General features: G+C 47.7%; 1 protein-coding gene across 2 annotated transcripts in view; it reads right to left on the bottom strand.

The window, feature by feature from the left end:
* The window catches only part of RANGAP1 (Ran GTPase activating protein 1), an 88,019-nt gene extending 70,421 nt beyond the window's left edge, over positions 1 to 17,598 (bottom strand). Inside the window, exons 1-3 of one of the 2 annotated variants that reach the window (XM_088472745.1) lie at positions 17,452 to 17,598; positions 15,639 to 15,760; positions 12,675 to 12,802 (exon numbers count right to left, since the gene is read on the bottom strand). In XM_088472745.1, the coding sequence (XP_088328871.1) occupies positions 12,675 to 12,802; positions 15,639 to 15,750 (240 nt within the window). In that variant the 5' untranslated portion in view covers positions 15,751 to 15,760; positions 17,452 to 17,598. Of the gene's footprint in view, positions 1 to 12,674; positions 12,803 to 15,638; positions 15,761 to 17,156; positions 17,358 to 17,451 lie in introns of those variants that run through there. The other variant, XM_088472744.1, reaches the window with a different exon arrangement.
* Positions 17,599 to 18,646: the final 1,048 nt, after the last annotated feature.

The following is an 18,646-nucleotide window of genomic DNA, read 5'->3' as shown; positions in this document are numbered from 1 at the left end:
ACAAATGGCCGCTGAATTCTAAGAACACCTTGCATAAAGGTGCGCACATCAGGGATTGTAGCAATCCTACGATGGAACCAGACAGACAGGGCAGACACCTGCACCTTTAAAGAAGCAAGGCGAAGCCCATGGTCTAGTCCCGCCTGTAGGAAGGCTAGCACTCTAGACAGACGGAACACCCAAGGTGCATAACCTCTCGGTCGACACCATTGGAAGACCGTATGCCACACACGATGGTATATCCTTGCAGAAGCCGGTTTCCGAGCTCTCAGCATAGTGCGTACTACAGAGCTGGAAAACCCCCTGGACTTTAACATGGCCGTCCCAACAGCCACGCCGTCAAAGACAGCAGAGTCAGGTCCGGGTGAAGACAAGGACCCTGTGACAGTAGGTCCGGTCGTATCGGCAACCGCAGAGGGATGTCCACGGACAGACCCTGAAGGTATGAGAACCAGTGCCGTCTGAGCCATGCGGGAGCTATCAACAGGAGCGTCCTTCCTGTTTGAATTTCCGGATTACCCGTGGAAGAAGGGAAAACGGAGGAAAGAGATAGGCAAACCGGAACGTCTACTGGACGGACAGAGCATCCACCAGAGACGCCTTTCGTCTCTTGTGCGAGACCCGTACACCGGCAACTTGTTGTTGTGCCGTGACGCTATGAGGTCGATCTCTGGAAGACCCCACCTGTCCACCAGAAGTTGAAAGACATCCTGGTGCAGAGACCATTCCCCCGAATGAACGTCCTGGCGGCTGAGAAAGTAGGCCTCCCAGTTGAGGACTCCCGGGATGAACACCGCTGATATGGCCGGGAGATTACGCTCCGCCCAGATCAGGATACGGGACACCTCTACGAGTGCTGCCCGACATCGGGTTCCTACTTGCTGATTTATGTAGGCCACGGTGGTGGCGTTGTCCGACTGGACCTGCACGGGATGACCGTGGAGAACCCGATGGGCCTGCATTGAAAACGGTGCAGAGTTCCAAGATGTTTATTGGAAGCTCCTTTTCCGCCTGAGTCCATCTGCCCTGGAACAAGTGTGGACCCGAGACCACTTCCCAGCCCCGAAGACTGGCGTCCGTCGTCAAGAGGACCCAGTTCGCCACCCAAAACGGACGACCCTTGTTGAGATGGGTCATCTGCAACCACCAGGCAAGGGACAGGCGAACTTCCGGAGTGAGCACCATCATCTGGGACTTGAGACTCTGAGGCAGTCCATTCCATTTGGACAGGATCAATTGCTGCAGAGGTCTGGAGTGAAACTGGGCATATTCCACCATGTCGAATACGGACACCATGGAGCCCAGTAACCTCATCGCCGAATGCAGAGACACCCAGCGACTCTGCAGACAACTGCGCACCCTCAACTGTAAGGCAGAGATCTTTTCCCTCGTCACAAAGATCGTTTGCTGTCCGGAGTCCAATAAGGCTCCGAGGTGCAGAATTCTCTGAGCCGGGATCATGGTGGACTTCTGCCAGTTTATTAAGCAGCCGTGCCGTTGGAGTACCGCAATCGTGAGGTCCAAGTGGCGTAGAAGGAGCTCTGGAGATCCTGCTACCAACAGAAGGTCGTCCAGGTACGGCAACATGCGGACTCCCTGCAGCCGCAGGGAAGCGGCCATGACCGCCATAACCTTGGTGAACACAAGTGGTGCTGTCGCCAGGCCAAAAGGTAACGCCCGGAACTGGAAATGATCGTTGCGGATTGCAAACCTGAGGAACTGTTGATGGCGTAAAAGAATAGGGACATGCAGGTAAGCGTCCTGTATGTCCAACGACACCATGTAATCCCCAGGTTCCAGCACCAGGATGATGGACCGTAGGGTCTCCATCCGAAACCTTGGCACCCGCAAGGACTTGTTGAGTGCTTTGAGGTTCGGACGGTAAGACCCATTGGGTTTCTGCACCAAAAACAGATTTGAATAGAAACCCTGGCCCCTCTGGGGGAATGGAACAGGCACTATAACTCCAGCCTGGAGCATAGTGTGCAAAACCTCCCGCAGTTCCATGGCTTTGTTCCGGTCTGATGGAAGACCCGCGGTGAAGAATCGGGACGGGGGCCTGTGCCGGAAGGAGAGGGCATACCCGTGAGAAACCACCTCGAGAACCCAAGTGTCTGTCGTGGTAACCGACCAACACTGGGCGAACTGCAGCAGACGGCCTCCCACTATGGGATCCCCCAAAGGGAGGCCCGGACCGTCAGGCCGCAGGTTTGTCATCGGACTTAGGGGCCGGACGTCTGGTACTCCAGGCCTGCTTCTGGGGCTTGACTGTGCTTTAGGCCTACCCTGGGCCCTGTAAGGCCGAAAGGACGACGTACCTGAACTGGAAGGAACCGCAGCAGACGGGAGACATGCCGATTTGGCTGCCGCCAGCGTGGCTACAATTTTGTCTAGATTCGGACCAAATAGGACTTCTCCATTAAAAGGCAAAGCTTCCAAACCCTTTTTGGAATCAGCATCCGCCTTCCAAGATCGCAACCTTAAGGTGCGACGAGCCGCCACAGCTGCCAAGAAACCCGGGAAGTCAGGGTACTGATATCTAAAGCCGCTTCATTAATGTAAGTGGCCGAATCCCGGAGATTGCCTACCAACTCGGTCTGTTCAGCCGAACAGTCGGAATCGAAAGACGCCTCCAAACTATCAGCCCAGCGCTCCATAGCTCTGGCTACCCAACAAATGGCCATAGCCGGCCTGGCTGCCCCTCCCCCGCGAGGGAATAAACTGACTTCAGGCAGATTTCCACCTTACGGTCCGTGGCATCCTTTAAGGAGGACATGGAGGGCATGGGCAACGTGGCACTTCGTACCAGGCATGTCACATGAGAATCCACCTGTGGCGGGGATTCCCACTTAGCAAAATAATTGTCCGCAAACTGATAAGCCACTGCTAAACGTTTCTGAGGCTGATACCGTCTGCCAGGATGTTTCCACGCTTCCTCTAAGTGGTCCACCAATTGACCCGAAACAGGAAACACTGTGGAGTCACCCTTAACATCTTTGAAAAAGGCATATTTGGATTTTGAGACCTGAGGTTCATCATCCTCAATAACTAAAACTGTGCAGACTGCACGAATAAGGCCAGGTATATAAACCTTAGACTTAGCGTCCGACTCTTTAGTACGGAGAGGTTCTTGGTCCGACAGATCCAGAATCTCCCCATCATCGGTCGTCCCCTCGTCATCCTCATAAAGTAGTAGACAGAGACGCCACCGGACGCTTGTGAGGCCGTAACACGGACTCCCCTTGTAATTCGTCTGACAAATGCTGCACAGAACTTGTCAGCGAATTAACCCACGTAGGCTCCTGAGAAACCTGAGGAGGGGAAATAGGGAGACTGTGGGGTACCATCAGTTGTCTCGGGAACCCCTGCATGGGTGACGACACCACTGACTGCTGGGACAATCCCATTTGAGGGAACATAGGTTGCGGAGCTAACTGGCCCACTAGGGTTGTAAGCGCTTTAGCGAAACAAGCCCAGGGCGGTTCCTGTACCGGAGCCGTGACAGTAATTGGCCGCGTCAATAAAAAACACAGCCGACATAGCCCCTCCGCGCTTCCCTCCCCCTCCGCTATAGGTACCTTACATGTAGTACACAGAAGCTGGAGAGGAAAATCACTTTCAGACATGATGGCAAGTATGTGACCCCTCTCACTGATACGCGTTAGTATAGTGAGAGAACCGCCCTGCAATCACCGCACCGCAAGGGCTTTAGCAGAAGAAGATCAGGGACAGTGAAAAGGCTGACAGTAGAAAGTGAAAGTACAGGCAACAGACGCTAGCAGCAGTCACATACGATGCAAAGAAATCAATCCCTGCACTAAGCGCTGATCCTCAACTACGCAGACACAGGGCCTGGTAGGACTCAGCGCTGCATACACAGACCTGTTCCAACGGAGGAGAGGTATGCTGGGGGACCCAGACCACAATGCCACCGATCAGCAGCTTCCAGCAGCGTTCACCATGCTTTCATAAAGATGGCCACCGAGGAGCAGAGAGGAGGCCGGCCTGGGGGAGGAGCGCTGCCTCAGGGCCAATCGGCAGTGCAGAGAGGGCTGTGTGCAGCAGGGGAGGCGCCGGCTGTATACAGGGAAGGCGCGCTCCCCTGGCATGCAATTAACCCCTGGGACGCCGCAGCGCTACCGCTCAGATGCGGTCCGTTGTCCCAGGGAGGTAGTGGAAGCGCAGGTCCGAAACCTGGCTCCACGCTGCAGGCAGTCCCCAGGGAGCCCCCTGCCTGGGGACTCTGGACCATGTTCCAGCGGGGAGCCACCGCGGGACCCCGCTGCTTACCTGCTGTCCCCTTTGAATCCGGCCATGGTCCCAAGCATCTGGGGTCACCGCCAGCTGTGACCCCAGATGTCTACCAGCATCCCCGGATCAGTACCGGCGTTCTGGTACCGGCGGGGGTGTAGGGAAGACAGCATGGACGTCAAGAATGACTGTCCATGCTGTACCTCCAGATGTGCAGCCACAGCTGCCTTGTAGAAAACTGCAGGGGCTATCCTTAGCACCCCTCTAACCAGGTGCATCAGACTCTGGCCGGGCACCAAACGAAACTGAGATGCCTTGGCTAGGGGGCGGGGTATAGGAGGGGGACCCTAGTGCATCCTGGGAGGCTGAAAGCTTAACTCTATGGTGCCCGATGCCTGACATCATCACCTATACCCCAAGGTATCCTGTGGATACCCTATGGACCCTGAAGTAGAAAAGTCAGTTTCCTCTAACAGAAAAAAATACAGTCAAGACCTGAACATTTGAAGAAGAGCAGAGTTTATACCGGAATGTAGTTATGATCTCAATCCAGACATCGGAATCCCAGCAAGGGATTTAAGATAGGCGCCGAAATACAGACGCCTATCTTAATCCTGACGCTGGAACGACGAGGACGCCTGCCCGAACTAAAGTAACTCCGGGGAGACCCCAGAGTTAGCCGCGGGAAGGGGGAGGGGGTTTCCGGGGTTAGGATTAGGTAGTCTAGCGGGATTAAGGTTAGGTTTGGAGAGGGATTAGGGTTAGGCACCCCTAGGGGGGAGGGGAAGGGTTAGGCACCCCCAGGGAGAGATTAGGGTTAGGCACCACTAAGGGAGGGTTGGGATGGGGGCGAACAGTGGAGGGTTAGGGTACTTACCTGCCCCAGTTGGGATCTTCACCCTTTGGGCATCCACTCTCAGGATTTGAACCGGAGGCTAAACACCCGTCGGTATTTCAATCCCATTCCATTTTTACCACCTCCCTTCCAGACTTCCCTACAAGAACACCAGTAATCGGACTCACCAAAGAGCACCATCACTTTGCACCAAAAAGTAGTAGACCTTCCAAACCTTCTGGCAATGTTAGACTGAAACAAGCTACCAAGCCTTGGGTATGATCTGAAACACAGTCAACAAAACCAGAAGCTCAAAAGACCATGGCTTGCAAAACCAGAAGCTCAAAAGACCATGGCTTGACTAGATTTAATTGGGTATAGGGGAGGAGGAGTCAAGGCTGCTGGGAGAAGCTTAACTAGTTGTTGCCCGGACTCCTCTACTCCAGCCTATGCCCATGGTCTATGCCTGTGTCCCCTATGGCATGACGAAGAAAGGGGGCCTTACTAAAGAGATCAGGAAACACTCTGCCATGCTGAGAATGTCTGTGTAGCATGATCTTCTAGACCAAGCCAGTGCTCTCTCAATCCCCCCCAACAGCCTTACATCTTCCCTGCTAGAAGCAGTCAACCTGGCAGTGTAAAAGGCAGTACCAAGAGACCAACCCAGTGTCAATAAAAAAAAAAAAAAAAATAAAAAAAATCGCTGTGATGAGTGGAACTTTTAGCTCTGCCTCTCACAACTTCTCAAATGGTTAGAGCACACATGTTGCCCTCCTAGAGGACAAGGTAAGCTACAATCCTGATATGGTCGAAGTGATTCTGTCTGGCCAACTTCGCTAATATGGTGTTGTAAAATGAGTGACATACCTCCAGTCTTGAAGGCCAGCATTCATTGCAAGAGCCTTTTATACCCAAGATGGGAAAGTACGGACCCTTACAAATGTTGTCACCCCACAGCAACTAGCACAGCGATAGACACACTTTAGGACAGTGTGAAAAGATGAAATGTCAGGAGGGAAGGAAAACGGTTCCATTACGAAAGTAGCTAAAACAAGGAACACCATCAGAGGGGATTGTGCAGATTACACCTCCTTAAGGAAGAAAACAAGACACCTAGTATGTGCATGCAAATGAAAACTGAAACCTGTTTGACAGCTAACAGGGCCTTCACAAGCTCAAGACGGAGTATTCTCCCCAGGGTCTGCTAGGGCTTCCGTGCATGCGTCCTGATTCCCAAGATGCTGGGCATGGGCGCAGCCATGTTGGTCCATATCAACTGGCTAGTCTCTCCCAATGGTAGTCCTGCAGTCACTCAGGTGATGCTCTGATCCAATGACCAGCTACCCAGGGGTATTTAGTCTGACTCCAGGAACAGGAAAATTACTGTTCAACTGCGCTGTTCCAGTGACTGATATTCTCCAGTGTTTTCTCCATGTAGTATCACAAGTGTGTTGCTTCAGCCTTCTCGCTGTCCAACAGTGTTACTTGCATCAGCTTCCATGTGGATTCCCAGCATGTCACTTCAGTTCTCTCACTGAACTCCTGGTTTTCATATAACAGCTCTTGTGTTATTAGTGCGCTGTTCAGCTCCCCAGCTGCCTCCCTGTGTGTTACATGTGTCAGTTTTTATGCTGATTACTAGTTTAGCTCTCAGGCTGAATCCCTGTGTTACATGTGTCTACATTTCCCTGTGTTTCTCAGAGCAAGCCTGCGACTGGATCTCGAACAATTCTCAGTACATCACTGTGTCTGCATTCCCTATGTTTCTCAGATCAAGTCTGTGCGTGGATCTCTAGCAATTCTCAGTACACTCCTGTATCTACATTCCCTGTGTTGCTTGGAGCAAGTCTGCACCTGGATCATCTCAAGTAACCATATGAATTCTAGTGTTTCCTAGTGTTATTACGTTTCTAGGGTTCCCAGTGCCAATCTCTAATATAGTATCCGGTGTTCCTGCCACTCCCAGGTACCTGTCCAGGGGGCCGCAACCTGCTCACTTGGTGCAGCGAAACCAAATCCCAACTGGAGGGGTCACTTGTGAAGACCACAAAGTGAGTTAGACTCCGTGCCTCTGGGCAGGTCTAGCCAAACCTGGGTTTGGCCACAATTGGGAGACCAAGTTACTGTCACTCACCTAGTTGTTCCCTAGCCACCCTAACCGCTGGTTTTTGTCCTCACCTAAGGAACTTCCCATATGGATCGTGACAGATCTATGCATTATCACTATCATAGGGCTCCTCTCAACCAAGTGCCAGTTGGGAAAATGAACCAGTGGTCCCAGAAGACAAAAAGACAGGTTCCCCCATGAAAAATCCTATGTGGAGAAGCCTGCTTCACATGCTTGTATGAGAGCTTGGGATTGTGACCAAGTCAATGATCAATTTTGCCAACATCTATAAAAAAGCACCAACAAAACTATGTCAGCCTGGCGCAAATAAAACGTTTAATTAAATAATGTATCCAATCTGCAGACACCTATGGGTCTGTGTAAACCCAATTAGAGATCACCTAAGATGATCACATACAAAAACTTCAATGGTGGTGTTGCGCTAATTAAGATGTATTTTGTCATAAACAATACCTTAGCATGGCAGAATATAATTCAAGACACCAAATCTGTAAATCAGATAATAATTTATATAATCAAAAACACATTAATGATACAACAAGTATGCCATATAAAATATAAAAAACAGCTCATTATTTTATTTTGTTTACGAAGTCTGTATAGACTAATGTAACATGCTAATTCCTAAAAATAACTTGCAATGTTGTATTTACTACAAGAAAGATCATATAAAAATATTTTGTGATCTATCTAAAAAATTGACAGTTCTCACCGGACCGTATTCCACATATGAGGGTCCTTGAAACCTCCAGGTCTTTACTTAGAATGAAACTTAATGGGACTCCTGATGTACTGTATAGTAAAAGATATTAGACCAGTGTCCTCTGCGCCAATGAAGCGCTCTGTAAATCCAACCTGTGTTGTCCAACAGGTACAAGGAGAGACGGCATCTCCCAACTGACCGGCTGATAGACAGGTAAAGTTGTTTAAGACCAAATACATCTTAATTAGCGCAACACCACCATTGAAACATCTATAAAAAGGTGCAGAAAATGTTCTGCAGCCTAAAGATACCCAAAACCTGCTTTCAATGTCTACACTGCGCAAAATAGGTCAGTCAAATAGCGCTAAGAGGTAAAAAAATAAATAAATGAAAACTTACTGTGTGTTCCTGCTCTTCTACCACAAATTGTCAAATTAAATCCCCTACTCCATGCTACCTAAATAAATCTTCGCCAAAACACGAAAAGAAAACTTCCAGACACAAATGTTTAGCCTCCAATTGAGAGAAACCTCCCAAGACTGAAGTGGTTGCTGACCATAACTAAAAATATGTCATACTGGGTATATAATAACAGGGAGGATCTAAAACAAAATATACAGCCATGGCCAAAAGTTTTGAGATTGACACAAGTATTGGTTTTCACAAAGTTTGCTGCTTCAGTGTTTTTAGATCTTTGTCAAATGTTACTATGGTATACTGAAGTAAAATTACAAGCACTTCATAAGTGTCAAAGGCTTTTATTGAGCATTACATTAAGTTTATGCAAAGAGTCAATATTTGCAGTGTTGACCCTTCTTTTTCAAAAACTCTACAATTCGCCCTGGTATGCTGTCAATCAACTTCTGGGCCACATACTGACTGATGGCCGCCCATTCTTGCCTAATCAATACTTGGAGTTTGTCAGAATTTGTGGGTTTTTGTTTGTCCACCCGCCCACTTGAGGATTGACCACAAATTCTCAATGGGATTAAGCTCTGGGGAGTTTCCTGGCCATGGACCCAAAATTTTGATGTTTTGTTGCCCGGGCCACTTAGTCGTCACTTTTGCCTTATGGCAAGGTGCTCCATCATGCTGGAAAAGGCATTGCTCGTCACCAAACTGCTCTTGGATGGTTGGGAGAAATTGCTCTTGAAGGATGTTTTGGTGTCATTCTTTATTCATGGCTGTGTTCTTATGCAAATCCCACTCCCTTGGCTGAGAAGCAACCCCACACATAAATGGTCTTGGGATGCTTTACTGTTGGCATGACACAGGACAAAGACTTTTGAAGGATGACCTGGTGACAAGAAGGCCAGCAAAGAAGGACTTTTGGAGGATGACCTGGTGTCAAGAAGGGCAGCAAAGAAGCCACTTCTCTCCAGGGAACACAGAGACCAATGATTGCGGTGAGCGAAAAAATTAGTGGGTGGACCCTTCACTTTAAAAAAATTGGGGTCCTATTGCACTTTTTCTGGGTCCCATCACATATTATGGTACAATGCTGGGGGAAGATTGCAGTTAGGGTATAGGGGGTTAAGAGTAAGTAGAAGTTGGGGCAGAGCTGGAGATAGAGGCAGGGAGAAGTGGGGGGGTAAGGACAGGCAGTGCTGGGGGCAGGGAGGAGGTACGTGCAGACAGCAGTTGGGAAAGTGCTGGGGGGCAAGGATGGAGCTAGGGGCACCCAGTACTAAGGGTAGGGGGGTAAGAGTAGAAATCATCTGGGGCAGCATTGGAGCAAGGAGGAGGTTAGGGGCAGGAAGTACTGGGGACAGTGCTGTGGGGGTAGGAAGGAGGTAGATAGCAGCTAGGACAGTACTGGGGTGCAAGAATTACGTTAGGGGTAGGCACTTCCACTAAAGCAAGGATGGAGGGGACAGGGGTAGATAGCAGCTGGGCAGGACTGGGGAGAGGGGGTATATATAGATAGTAGCTGGGGCAAGTAGGTGCTTAGGGACAGGCAGTACTGGGGGTAGGCTCTAAGGCACTGAAGGCACAGGGGACACACACTATTGTAGGGGAGACACACATCTACACATCCCTACTATACAGGGTCACAGCCATAAGCCTAACCGTCTCTCCAGGCACAGATGCAAGGCAGGGGAGTGTAGGCAGGCATGGAGTGTCACAGTGGTTTGCTACCCATACACAGACCAGACCACACATCATGGGGCAGTGACAGAGAGCAGCGCTTACCTTTGCGGAGGAGGATGGTGGCTGCACAGCACTGGGTGAGTCGGGATAGTCTCTGCGGCGGCTACCGGGGTCAGCGCGCCCTGTAGATGAAGCAGAGGCACCGCAGGAGACCGACCTGAGCTGGAGGAAAGAGACCAGCAGATCGACACGCTGCGCTGGCGGGTTCAGAAAGGGGGAGGAAGACACTGCAGGCTGCGATAGGCTGAAGAGACATAGCCAGTGATTGGCTGGAGGCGCTGCTGCTTCTTCCATGGTGTGGACGGAGCCTGGCTGTCCCGGTGTCTGGTCGGAGCTGCCTGGAGATTGGGTGAGTTGCAGGGACTAGATGAGGAAACGGCTATTGGTTGGGAGGACGCCGCCGCCGGCGATTGGTTGCACACAGCGCGTCCTGTCCCCAACAGCCTGTAGCACATAAATATGCGCTATAGCGCGTATTTTGAGAGCCCTGTGGGACAGCCTGATATTCTGCAAAAGCTACAGGGATTGGACTGCTGAGGACTGGGGTTGAGTTATTTTCTCTGATGAATCCCCTTTCAGATTGTTTGGGCATCTGCAAAAACGCTTGTCCGGAGAAGGAAAGGTGACAATCAGTCCTGTGTCATGCCAACAGTAAAGCACAGTGTTCTCCCCAGGCTGTTTTTTGCGTGCGCATCGCCCACCAGAAACAGCCTACCACCTTGCACTTCTCCCCGCCTCAATGCGCCGCGTCCCGTCGCCCTCAACGTGTCTTTGTTTGACCCGGGACTTGCTGTGTCTGTACAGTGAGCGGCTGTACAGCTGGGTAGTGGCTTTAACACTACATGTGTGACTCTCACACGCCTTGCTTGCAGTGCCACTTGCCTGTATGTGAATCCCGCCAGAAGTTCTGTTGATCTCAGGGCCGGAGGTTGGATGGCCCTTAACTGCTGCTGCTCCTGGGTTGCTGCTGGATGGCACTCCCTCTGTTCCTCCCCTCCCCCCCAAATGACTGCTGATACTGCTCCTGGCTCCCGCGGGGTTGCAGATTACTGATGGTAGGAACTGCGGTCCCTGCTTCCCTCCACCCCTTCGGATTGGTGCTGGATGGAAATCCGATCCCTGGTCCCAACCACATCTCCCTCTGGGGGTGCGGCATATTGGGGCTGGGGAGAGTGCCCTAAGTTTAAATCATTCTAAGGTCAGGAGTTAAAGGCATTTTATTATTGTGAAGGACCCAACCCGGCTACTTCTTCATGCCACCCGGCTGGAAAATTTCTCTGGGGAGAACACTGAAGCATCCCGAGACCATTCATGTGTGTGGTTGCTTCTCGGCCAAGGGAGTGGGCTCACTCACAATTTTGCCTAAGAACACAGCCATGAATAAAGAATGGTACCAAAACATCCTCCAAGAGCAACTTCTCCCAACCATCCAAAAACAGTTTGGTGACGTACAATGCCTTTTCCAGCATGATGGAGTACCTTGCCATAAAGGCAAAAGTGATGACTAAGTGGCTCTAGGAACAAAACATCAAAATATTGGTTCCAGGGCCAGGAAACTCACCAGACCTTAATCCCATTGAGAACTTGTGGTCAATACTCAAGTGGGCGGGTGGACAAACACAAACCCATAAATTCTGACAAACTCCAAGCATTATTTAGGCAAGAATGGGCGGCCATCAGTCAGTATGTGGCCCAGAAGTTGATTGACAGCATGCCAGGGCGAATTGCAGAGGTCTTGAAAAAGAAGGGTCAACACTGCAAATATTGACTCTTTACATAAACTTAATGTAATTGTCAATAAAAGCCTTTGACACTTATGAAATGCTTGTAATTTTACTTTAGTTTACCACAGTAACATCTGACAAAAAGGTCTAAAAACACTGAAGCAGCAAACTTTGTGAAAACCAATACTTGTGTCATTCTCAAAACTTTTGGCCATGGCTGCATTTAAGACTGCAAAAAACCTAATGGAGGCTCCAAATTTCCCTGATCCATGACACTCAACTGGATGAATGAGAAATATAAATTACTACCAGTTACTGCACCCTCCCCCCATCAGAAACTGAAATATAGAATGTTACTTTTGTACAAGAATTTAACATTTTAATAAAAGTTGTAACTATTAGTACAGGTTGAGTCTCCCATATCCAAATATTCCAAAATAAGGAATATTTTTAGCATGACTGAGATAGTGAAAACTTTGATTTTTGATGGTTCAATGTACACAAACTTTGTTTAAGGCACAAAATTATTAAAAATAAAGTATAAAAAAAAACAACTATAGGCTGTGTGTATAAGGTGTATATGACACAAATGAATTTCATGTATGTACACAAACTTTGTTTAAGCCACAAAATTATTGAAAATACTGTATAAAATTACCTTCAGGCTGTGTGTATAAGGTGTATATAAATCATAAATGCATTCTGTGTTTAGATTTGGGCCCTATTCCTAAGACATTTCAATATGGTATACAAATATTCCAAATTACAGAATATTCCAATATCCAAAATACCCCTGGTCCCAAGCATTTTGGATATGGGAGACTCAACCTGTATCTCAATTTGAGTTCTTATACATAAAGCCATTTCTGTACAACATCTCACCTTGATATCAGATTTATTTTCCAAAGCTTTGGCGATAGCCTTGGCTGCTTCCACACCTACGGTGTTGCCTTCCAGACGTAATGCCTGCAATCCTTCATACCCCTCAATTTCCTGGATCACTTCCTCAGCTTTAAAACAAGTTGGAAAATATTTCAAATATTAAAGTACAAAAGAATAGTGTCTTGCAAACTGCTGCTACAAGTGTCATTAAAAAAAATGCATGTAGAGGTCAAGGTACTATAGAGAATTTGAAACCATATACTAAATGTCAATATTATAACAAATGTAAAACATGTACAGCAGGTAAAATAAGTATTAAATACATCAATATTTTTCTCAGTAAATAGATATCTAATGGGGCTATTGTCATTACATTTTCACCAAACATCAGCAACAACTCATGCAATCTACACATGCAAAGAAATCAAACCATAGATGTCTATAAATTAAGTAATGTGTAATACAGGTTGAGTCTCCCATATCCAAATATTCCGAAATACGGAATATTTTTAGCATGACTGAGATAGTGACAACTTTGATTTTTGATGGTTCACTGTACACAAACTTTGTTTAAGGCACAAAATTATTAAAAAGAAAGCGTAAAATGACCTATAGGCTGTGTGTATAAGGTGTATATGACATACAAATGAATTTCATGTATGTACACAAACTTTGTTTGAGCAACAAAATTATTGAAAATATTGTATAAAATTACCTTCAGGCTGTGTGTATAAGGTGTATATAAATCATAAATGCATTCTGTGTTTAGATTTGGGCCCTATTCCTAAGACATTTCAATATGGTATACAAATATTCCAAATTACAGAATATTCCAATATCCAAAATACCCCTGGTCCCAAGCATTTTGGATATGGGAGACTCAACCTGTAATGGGAAGAAGCATTGAACACATGAAGAAAGGGAGGTGTAAAAAGGTATGGAAAGCCAACACACCAGCTGAAATCTATCAGTAATTAGAAAGCAATCCTGCCCCATGTCAGTGCAAATTAATATAAGCTGGTTCAGTCCCAATTGATGGCCTATAAAAAGGTGTCTCATTACCAAGGTGTCATACAAGAAACATCTCATGATGGGTAAAAGCAAAGAGCTCTCTCAAGACCTTCGCAACCTTATTGTTGCAAAACATACTGATGGCATTGGCTACAGAAGGATTTCTAAACTTCTGAATGTTCCGGTGAGAATTGTTGGGGCCATAATCCGGAAGTGGAAAGATCATCATTTCACCATAAACCGGCCACGACCAGGTGCGCAAGATTTCTGACAAAGGAGTGAAAAGAGTTATCAGAAGAGGTGTCCAAAAGACAAGGACCACTTGTGGAGAGCTTCAGAAAGACCTGGAATTAGCAGGTACAATTGTTTCAAAGAAAACAATAAGTAATGCACTCAACCGCCATGACCTGTATGGACGCTCACCACGCAAGACTCCATTGCTGAAGAAAAAGCATGTTGAAGCTCATTTAAAGTATGCTGCTCAACATTTGGACAAGCCTCTGAAATACTGGGAGAATACAGTCTGGTCAGATGAGACCAAAATTTAACTCTTTGGATGCCATAATACACGCCATGTTTGGAGGAGAAATGGCACTGCACATCACCCCAAAACACCATACCAACAGTGAAGTTTGGAGGTGGGAACATCATGGCGTGAGGTTGTTTTTCAGCATACGGTACTGGCAAACTTAATGTAATTGAAGGAAGGATAAATGGAAAAATGTACTGAGACATTCTTGATAAAAATCTGCTGCCATCTACTTGGATGCTGAAGATGAAAGGAGGGTGGACATTTTAGCAAGACAATGATCCCAAACACACAGCCAAGGACACACTCAATTGGTTTCAGAGAAAGAAAATAAAGTTGCTAGAATGGCCCAGCCAATCACCTGACATGAATCCAATTGAAAATCTATGGAAAGAACTAAAGATCAGAGGGCCTGATTCAGACCCGGTCGCAAGCGCTGAGCGCTCGCAACCGGGTCAATGGTGGCCCACAGCGCATGCGCACGACAGAGCCGGCTCCGTCGTGCGCATGTGCGAAACCCGGCTAGCGATGGGCAATCCGTCGCTCCGGGTCTCGCACCAAAGGTGGCGAGCTGTTGATGTTGAGTGACAGCTCGCCCCGTTTGGTGGGTGGGCCGGGGGGGGGGGGGGGTGGATGCCCAAACGGAGGCGTTCCCAAGGGAACGCTTGCCGTTTGGGGGCAGCCCCACTGACATCACAAGTGATGTCAGTGGAGAGCTTCCGGCTCTGTTAGACCCGAAAGCTGTCTGGGGCTTGCGATGAACGAGACCCTGCCACAAGGGTCTCGTCGCAAGCACGATGGTCGCTCGCTATAGCTGTGGGTGGTCACCCACAGCTATGCGAGCGGCCAGGAGGCCGCTCCTAAAAAAAAACAGCGCCTGCCCCGATTCAGAGCGAGCACTCGCTTTTTGCGAGCGCCTCTGAATCAGGCCCAGAGTTCATAGAAGAGGCCCACGGATCCTTCAAGATTTGAAGACTGTGTGGAAGAATGGGCCAAAATCACACCTGAACAATGCATGTGGCTACTTTCTCCATACAGGAGGCGTCTTGAAGCTGTCATTACCAACAAAGGCTTTTGTATGAAGTATTAAATACATTTCAGTAAACGTGTTCAATACTTTTTCCTTTTCACATTATTACACATAATGTATAGACATCTATGGTTTGATTTCTTTGCATGTGTGGATTGCATATGTTGTTGCTGACATTTGGTGAAAATTTCATTACAATATCCCCATTACAAATATATTTACTGAGAAAATGTTGATGTGTTCAATACTTAGTTTACCAGTTGTATAACTGCAATTATGAATGCTGCTCTACAATGAGATATGGAGGATCCAATGTCACACCTTGGTGTGTCAGCAAGACTTCTACTCTGTTGAAATGTACTAGATATTAAATTCACATGACATATATGCTTACCATCTTGAGCTGTGTTAAGCTTCAGAGTTTTGCCTTTAAAACTCAACTCTCCTCCTCCAACGTTAGTCTTTGCCAGGGAATCAGCCAACTCTGAGATGTCTTCAGATGCCATCTTCTCTGAACTGTGTGATTCAAAGAAAATAAATAGAATAAGAATTTAAACCAGAACAGGTTATGCTATGCCAACAGATTAACAATTTGAAACTCCTTTACACTCTACAGATTTAAAATAGAACTCATTATCAAAGTCTCATTAATTATCTAAGAAATCTGTACTGAGTGATCTGATAAAATTATATTATATAAATATCTAATGGAAATGTTAGGCTTGAAGCTGCTCAGAAGTCTCTGGGCCTGATTCAGAGACGAACGCAATGGCGAAATTTACGCAGATCGAGCGACTGTTTGCCAGTGCACATGCGTAACAGTCACAATGTGCGGGCGTCGACGATTGCTTTGCAATTATGTTACCACAGAGGATCCACTGGCAAAGTGATTGACATGTAGTCAGCATTTGGGGGTGGTAAAGGGGGCTCAGAAAAACACAGACGTGTCTGACCGTTTGAATACCGTTTCATGGGCGTGCATAAATTAGCCGTTGCAAATACATTGTGAGAGGAGAGCTACAGTATCGGCGGCTGGTCAGACCTGCCACAAGTGCAAGATGGCTGCTCGATGTGCGTTGGTGTCACTGATCTTTCTGCAGGAAAGCGACGTAGTACGCAGATGAGAAGGCAGCATTGGGCGCCCCTATGCACGAGTGATCTTTGCAACTACTAGCATAATTTTGCAGCTGCGTTGCGTACAAAATCGCAGTTGCGATCGCATTAAGCATTACTGTCAGTCTCTGAATCAGGCCCTCTATTCGCACAAAACAACTTCGACCAATTGAATTTGCCTCTATAATTGATCGCCCCTCCCCTGGGGTCCGCCACAGTGCCTATGCGTTACAGACTTGCTCCTGGGCAGCAGCTTAGTGTATGCGCGATATAGGAATACAACGGTTCTCCACCATCGACGGCACAGGGAAAGTGAAGCTTAGCTCGACCTTCAAAGTGGCCCACATAGGCTCACCCCCTTCGCTGATTGGCGCCAGCCACTGAATCCCGCCTACACACAAAGTTGGAGCCACTACATTGATGGCTGTCGACGGTGTAAGTCATTGATGGTCTCCGGTCATCAATGTAAACCACCAATGGAACCATAGCGCAAGATCTCAATGCGAGCAAACCTCTTATGTGAAAACACTTCCGGGGGCGGTGGTGCGGAATGCGAGTAACCCTTGTGCCAGCTTTTTATTGCTGAGTAAGTTGCCAGAACGCTTTGCCACCATAACTGGTAAAGGCACTGGCAGAGGAATCTATGATTTCTTCACGGGCTGCTCTTAAATACATAATGAGACACAGTAAAAACCTTTTTCTTTTGGCGATAACGCAGACAACCGCTTGATACAAGGATCTCTCAAGATTTAAAAAAAAAATAAAAACTTATATAACACACTTATTAGTGTGATGTTACCAGAATGAGTGGCATGGTAGTCTATTGTACTTGGTGATACATTGAGCTAAACACATGAGACCTGCAGCCAGTGGCCACCTCCCCAAGTAATGTATGAAATAAGGCGAAGCCGGCGAGCGTGTTTCCTGGCATGGGAATGGCTGTTGCCGGCCGGCGCACACAAGTAGGAGCCACCGGTGACAGCAGCACAGCCCTGACCATCCCGCCAAAACCACTAAAGCTACTGACAAGGGGCGAGCGTCCCTTTATCTATCACACAACATAGGAAGCTGACGCAAACAGGCTGAACTCTCACCGTTTGCCGGTATTCAGGCCGTCACCGCACACGTTTCAGCTTATGGCGAGCCCGGTTTCTTCTCTCTGCTTTTTTTTTTTTTTTTTTTCCTTTCCTCTTTGAACCAGCAGATTTCTTCACAACGGCTGCGCCGGCGCTGAGCTCTGGAACTTGTAGTTCTGACTCTTGTGTATTTCATACAACGAAAAGCCGCTTAGAGGCATAGCGGACTACAAATCCCGTCATGCTTTGCGCGACGAACCATTGAAAGTCGGAAGTTTTAGACAATTGCTGCTAAGACCTGTCTGTGTAAAAGAAGTAGTGACGAACGCGTTGCGGCTTCTGTGCGTCAAACACACTGATGGCAATGCTGATCGATGTGACTGTCATTTATAGTGCAATACAAGAACTGCCATAAAAAAGATGATATTTTAAGAAAGGCCACACTGCTCTATTTGCTTCCTTTAATTTCACTTCTTTGCCATTATTTTGATTATGGCAAAAATAAACACATTTTAGAAAGTTTGATATTTATAGCATACTTGCCATCTTTTCTGCCCTCTCCTCCAGGGGAAGCCCGGTCCAGGGGCATAGCTATAATGAGTGCAGGTGTACACCCTTGCACCCATATTATCTATTACCTATTATTATCATCCCTTATTTATATGGCGCCACAAGGGTTCCGCAGCGCCTTATAAAGTACAGAAACAGTACATAAATAGTTGAACAGAACAAGAAAACAGTGACATACAGTACAAGACATTGCAAGACAGGCACATGGTATATAAACATTACTGCAACAGCAGGATGGCAAAAGTCAAGGGTTAGGTGCTGTAGTAAGGAGTATAGAGTAGCATACCTCCCAACTATCCCGCATCCACCCACGGGCCGCAGTGTACCACAGTGGCGGGGAAGTTGGTGAGAGCACAAACCTCTGCTCTGCATAGCAGAGCAGCGGGTGTGCGCTGGAGGAGAACAGATGCCGTGCACACGCGCACGGCATCTGATCTCTTGTATACGGACTGCCTGGGGGCTGCCCAGCATCTCGGAGAGTGCTGGGCACGCCCCCAAAGTGATGAAAACGGGGAAAACCATGAGGCTCCGCCCCGTTTCCTATATACTTTGCCCCTTTTGCGCAATCCACGCTGCCCTTTTGGACATGTCCCCCTTTGTATGTTAAAACGTTGGGAGGTATGGAGTAGATAACAATATAAGT

The sequence above is a fragment of the Taudactylus pleione genome, unplaced genomic scaffold (genome assembly GCF_031769625.1).
Source record: "Taudactylus pleione unplaced genomic scaffold, aTauple2 ptg000128l, whole genome shotgun sequence".
NCBI classification, from domain to species: domain Eukaryota; kingdom Metazoa; phylum Chordata; class Amphibia; order Anura; family Myobatrachidae; genus Taudactylus; species Taudactylus pleione.
This window is presented reverse-complemented; position numbering and strand designations above follow the sequence as displayed.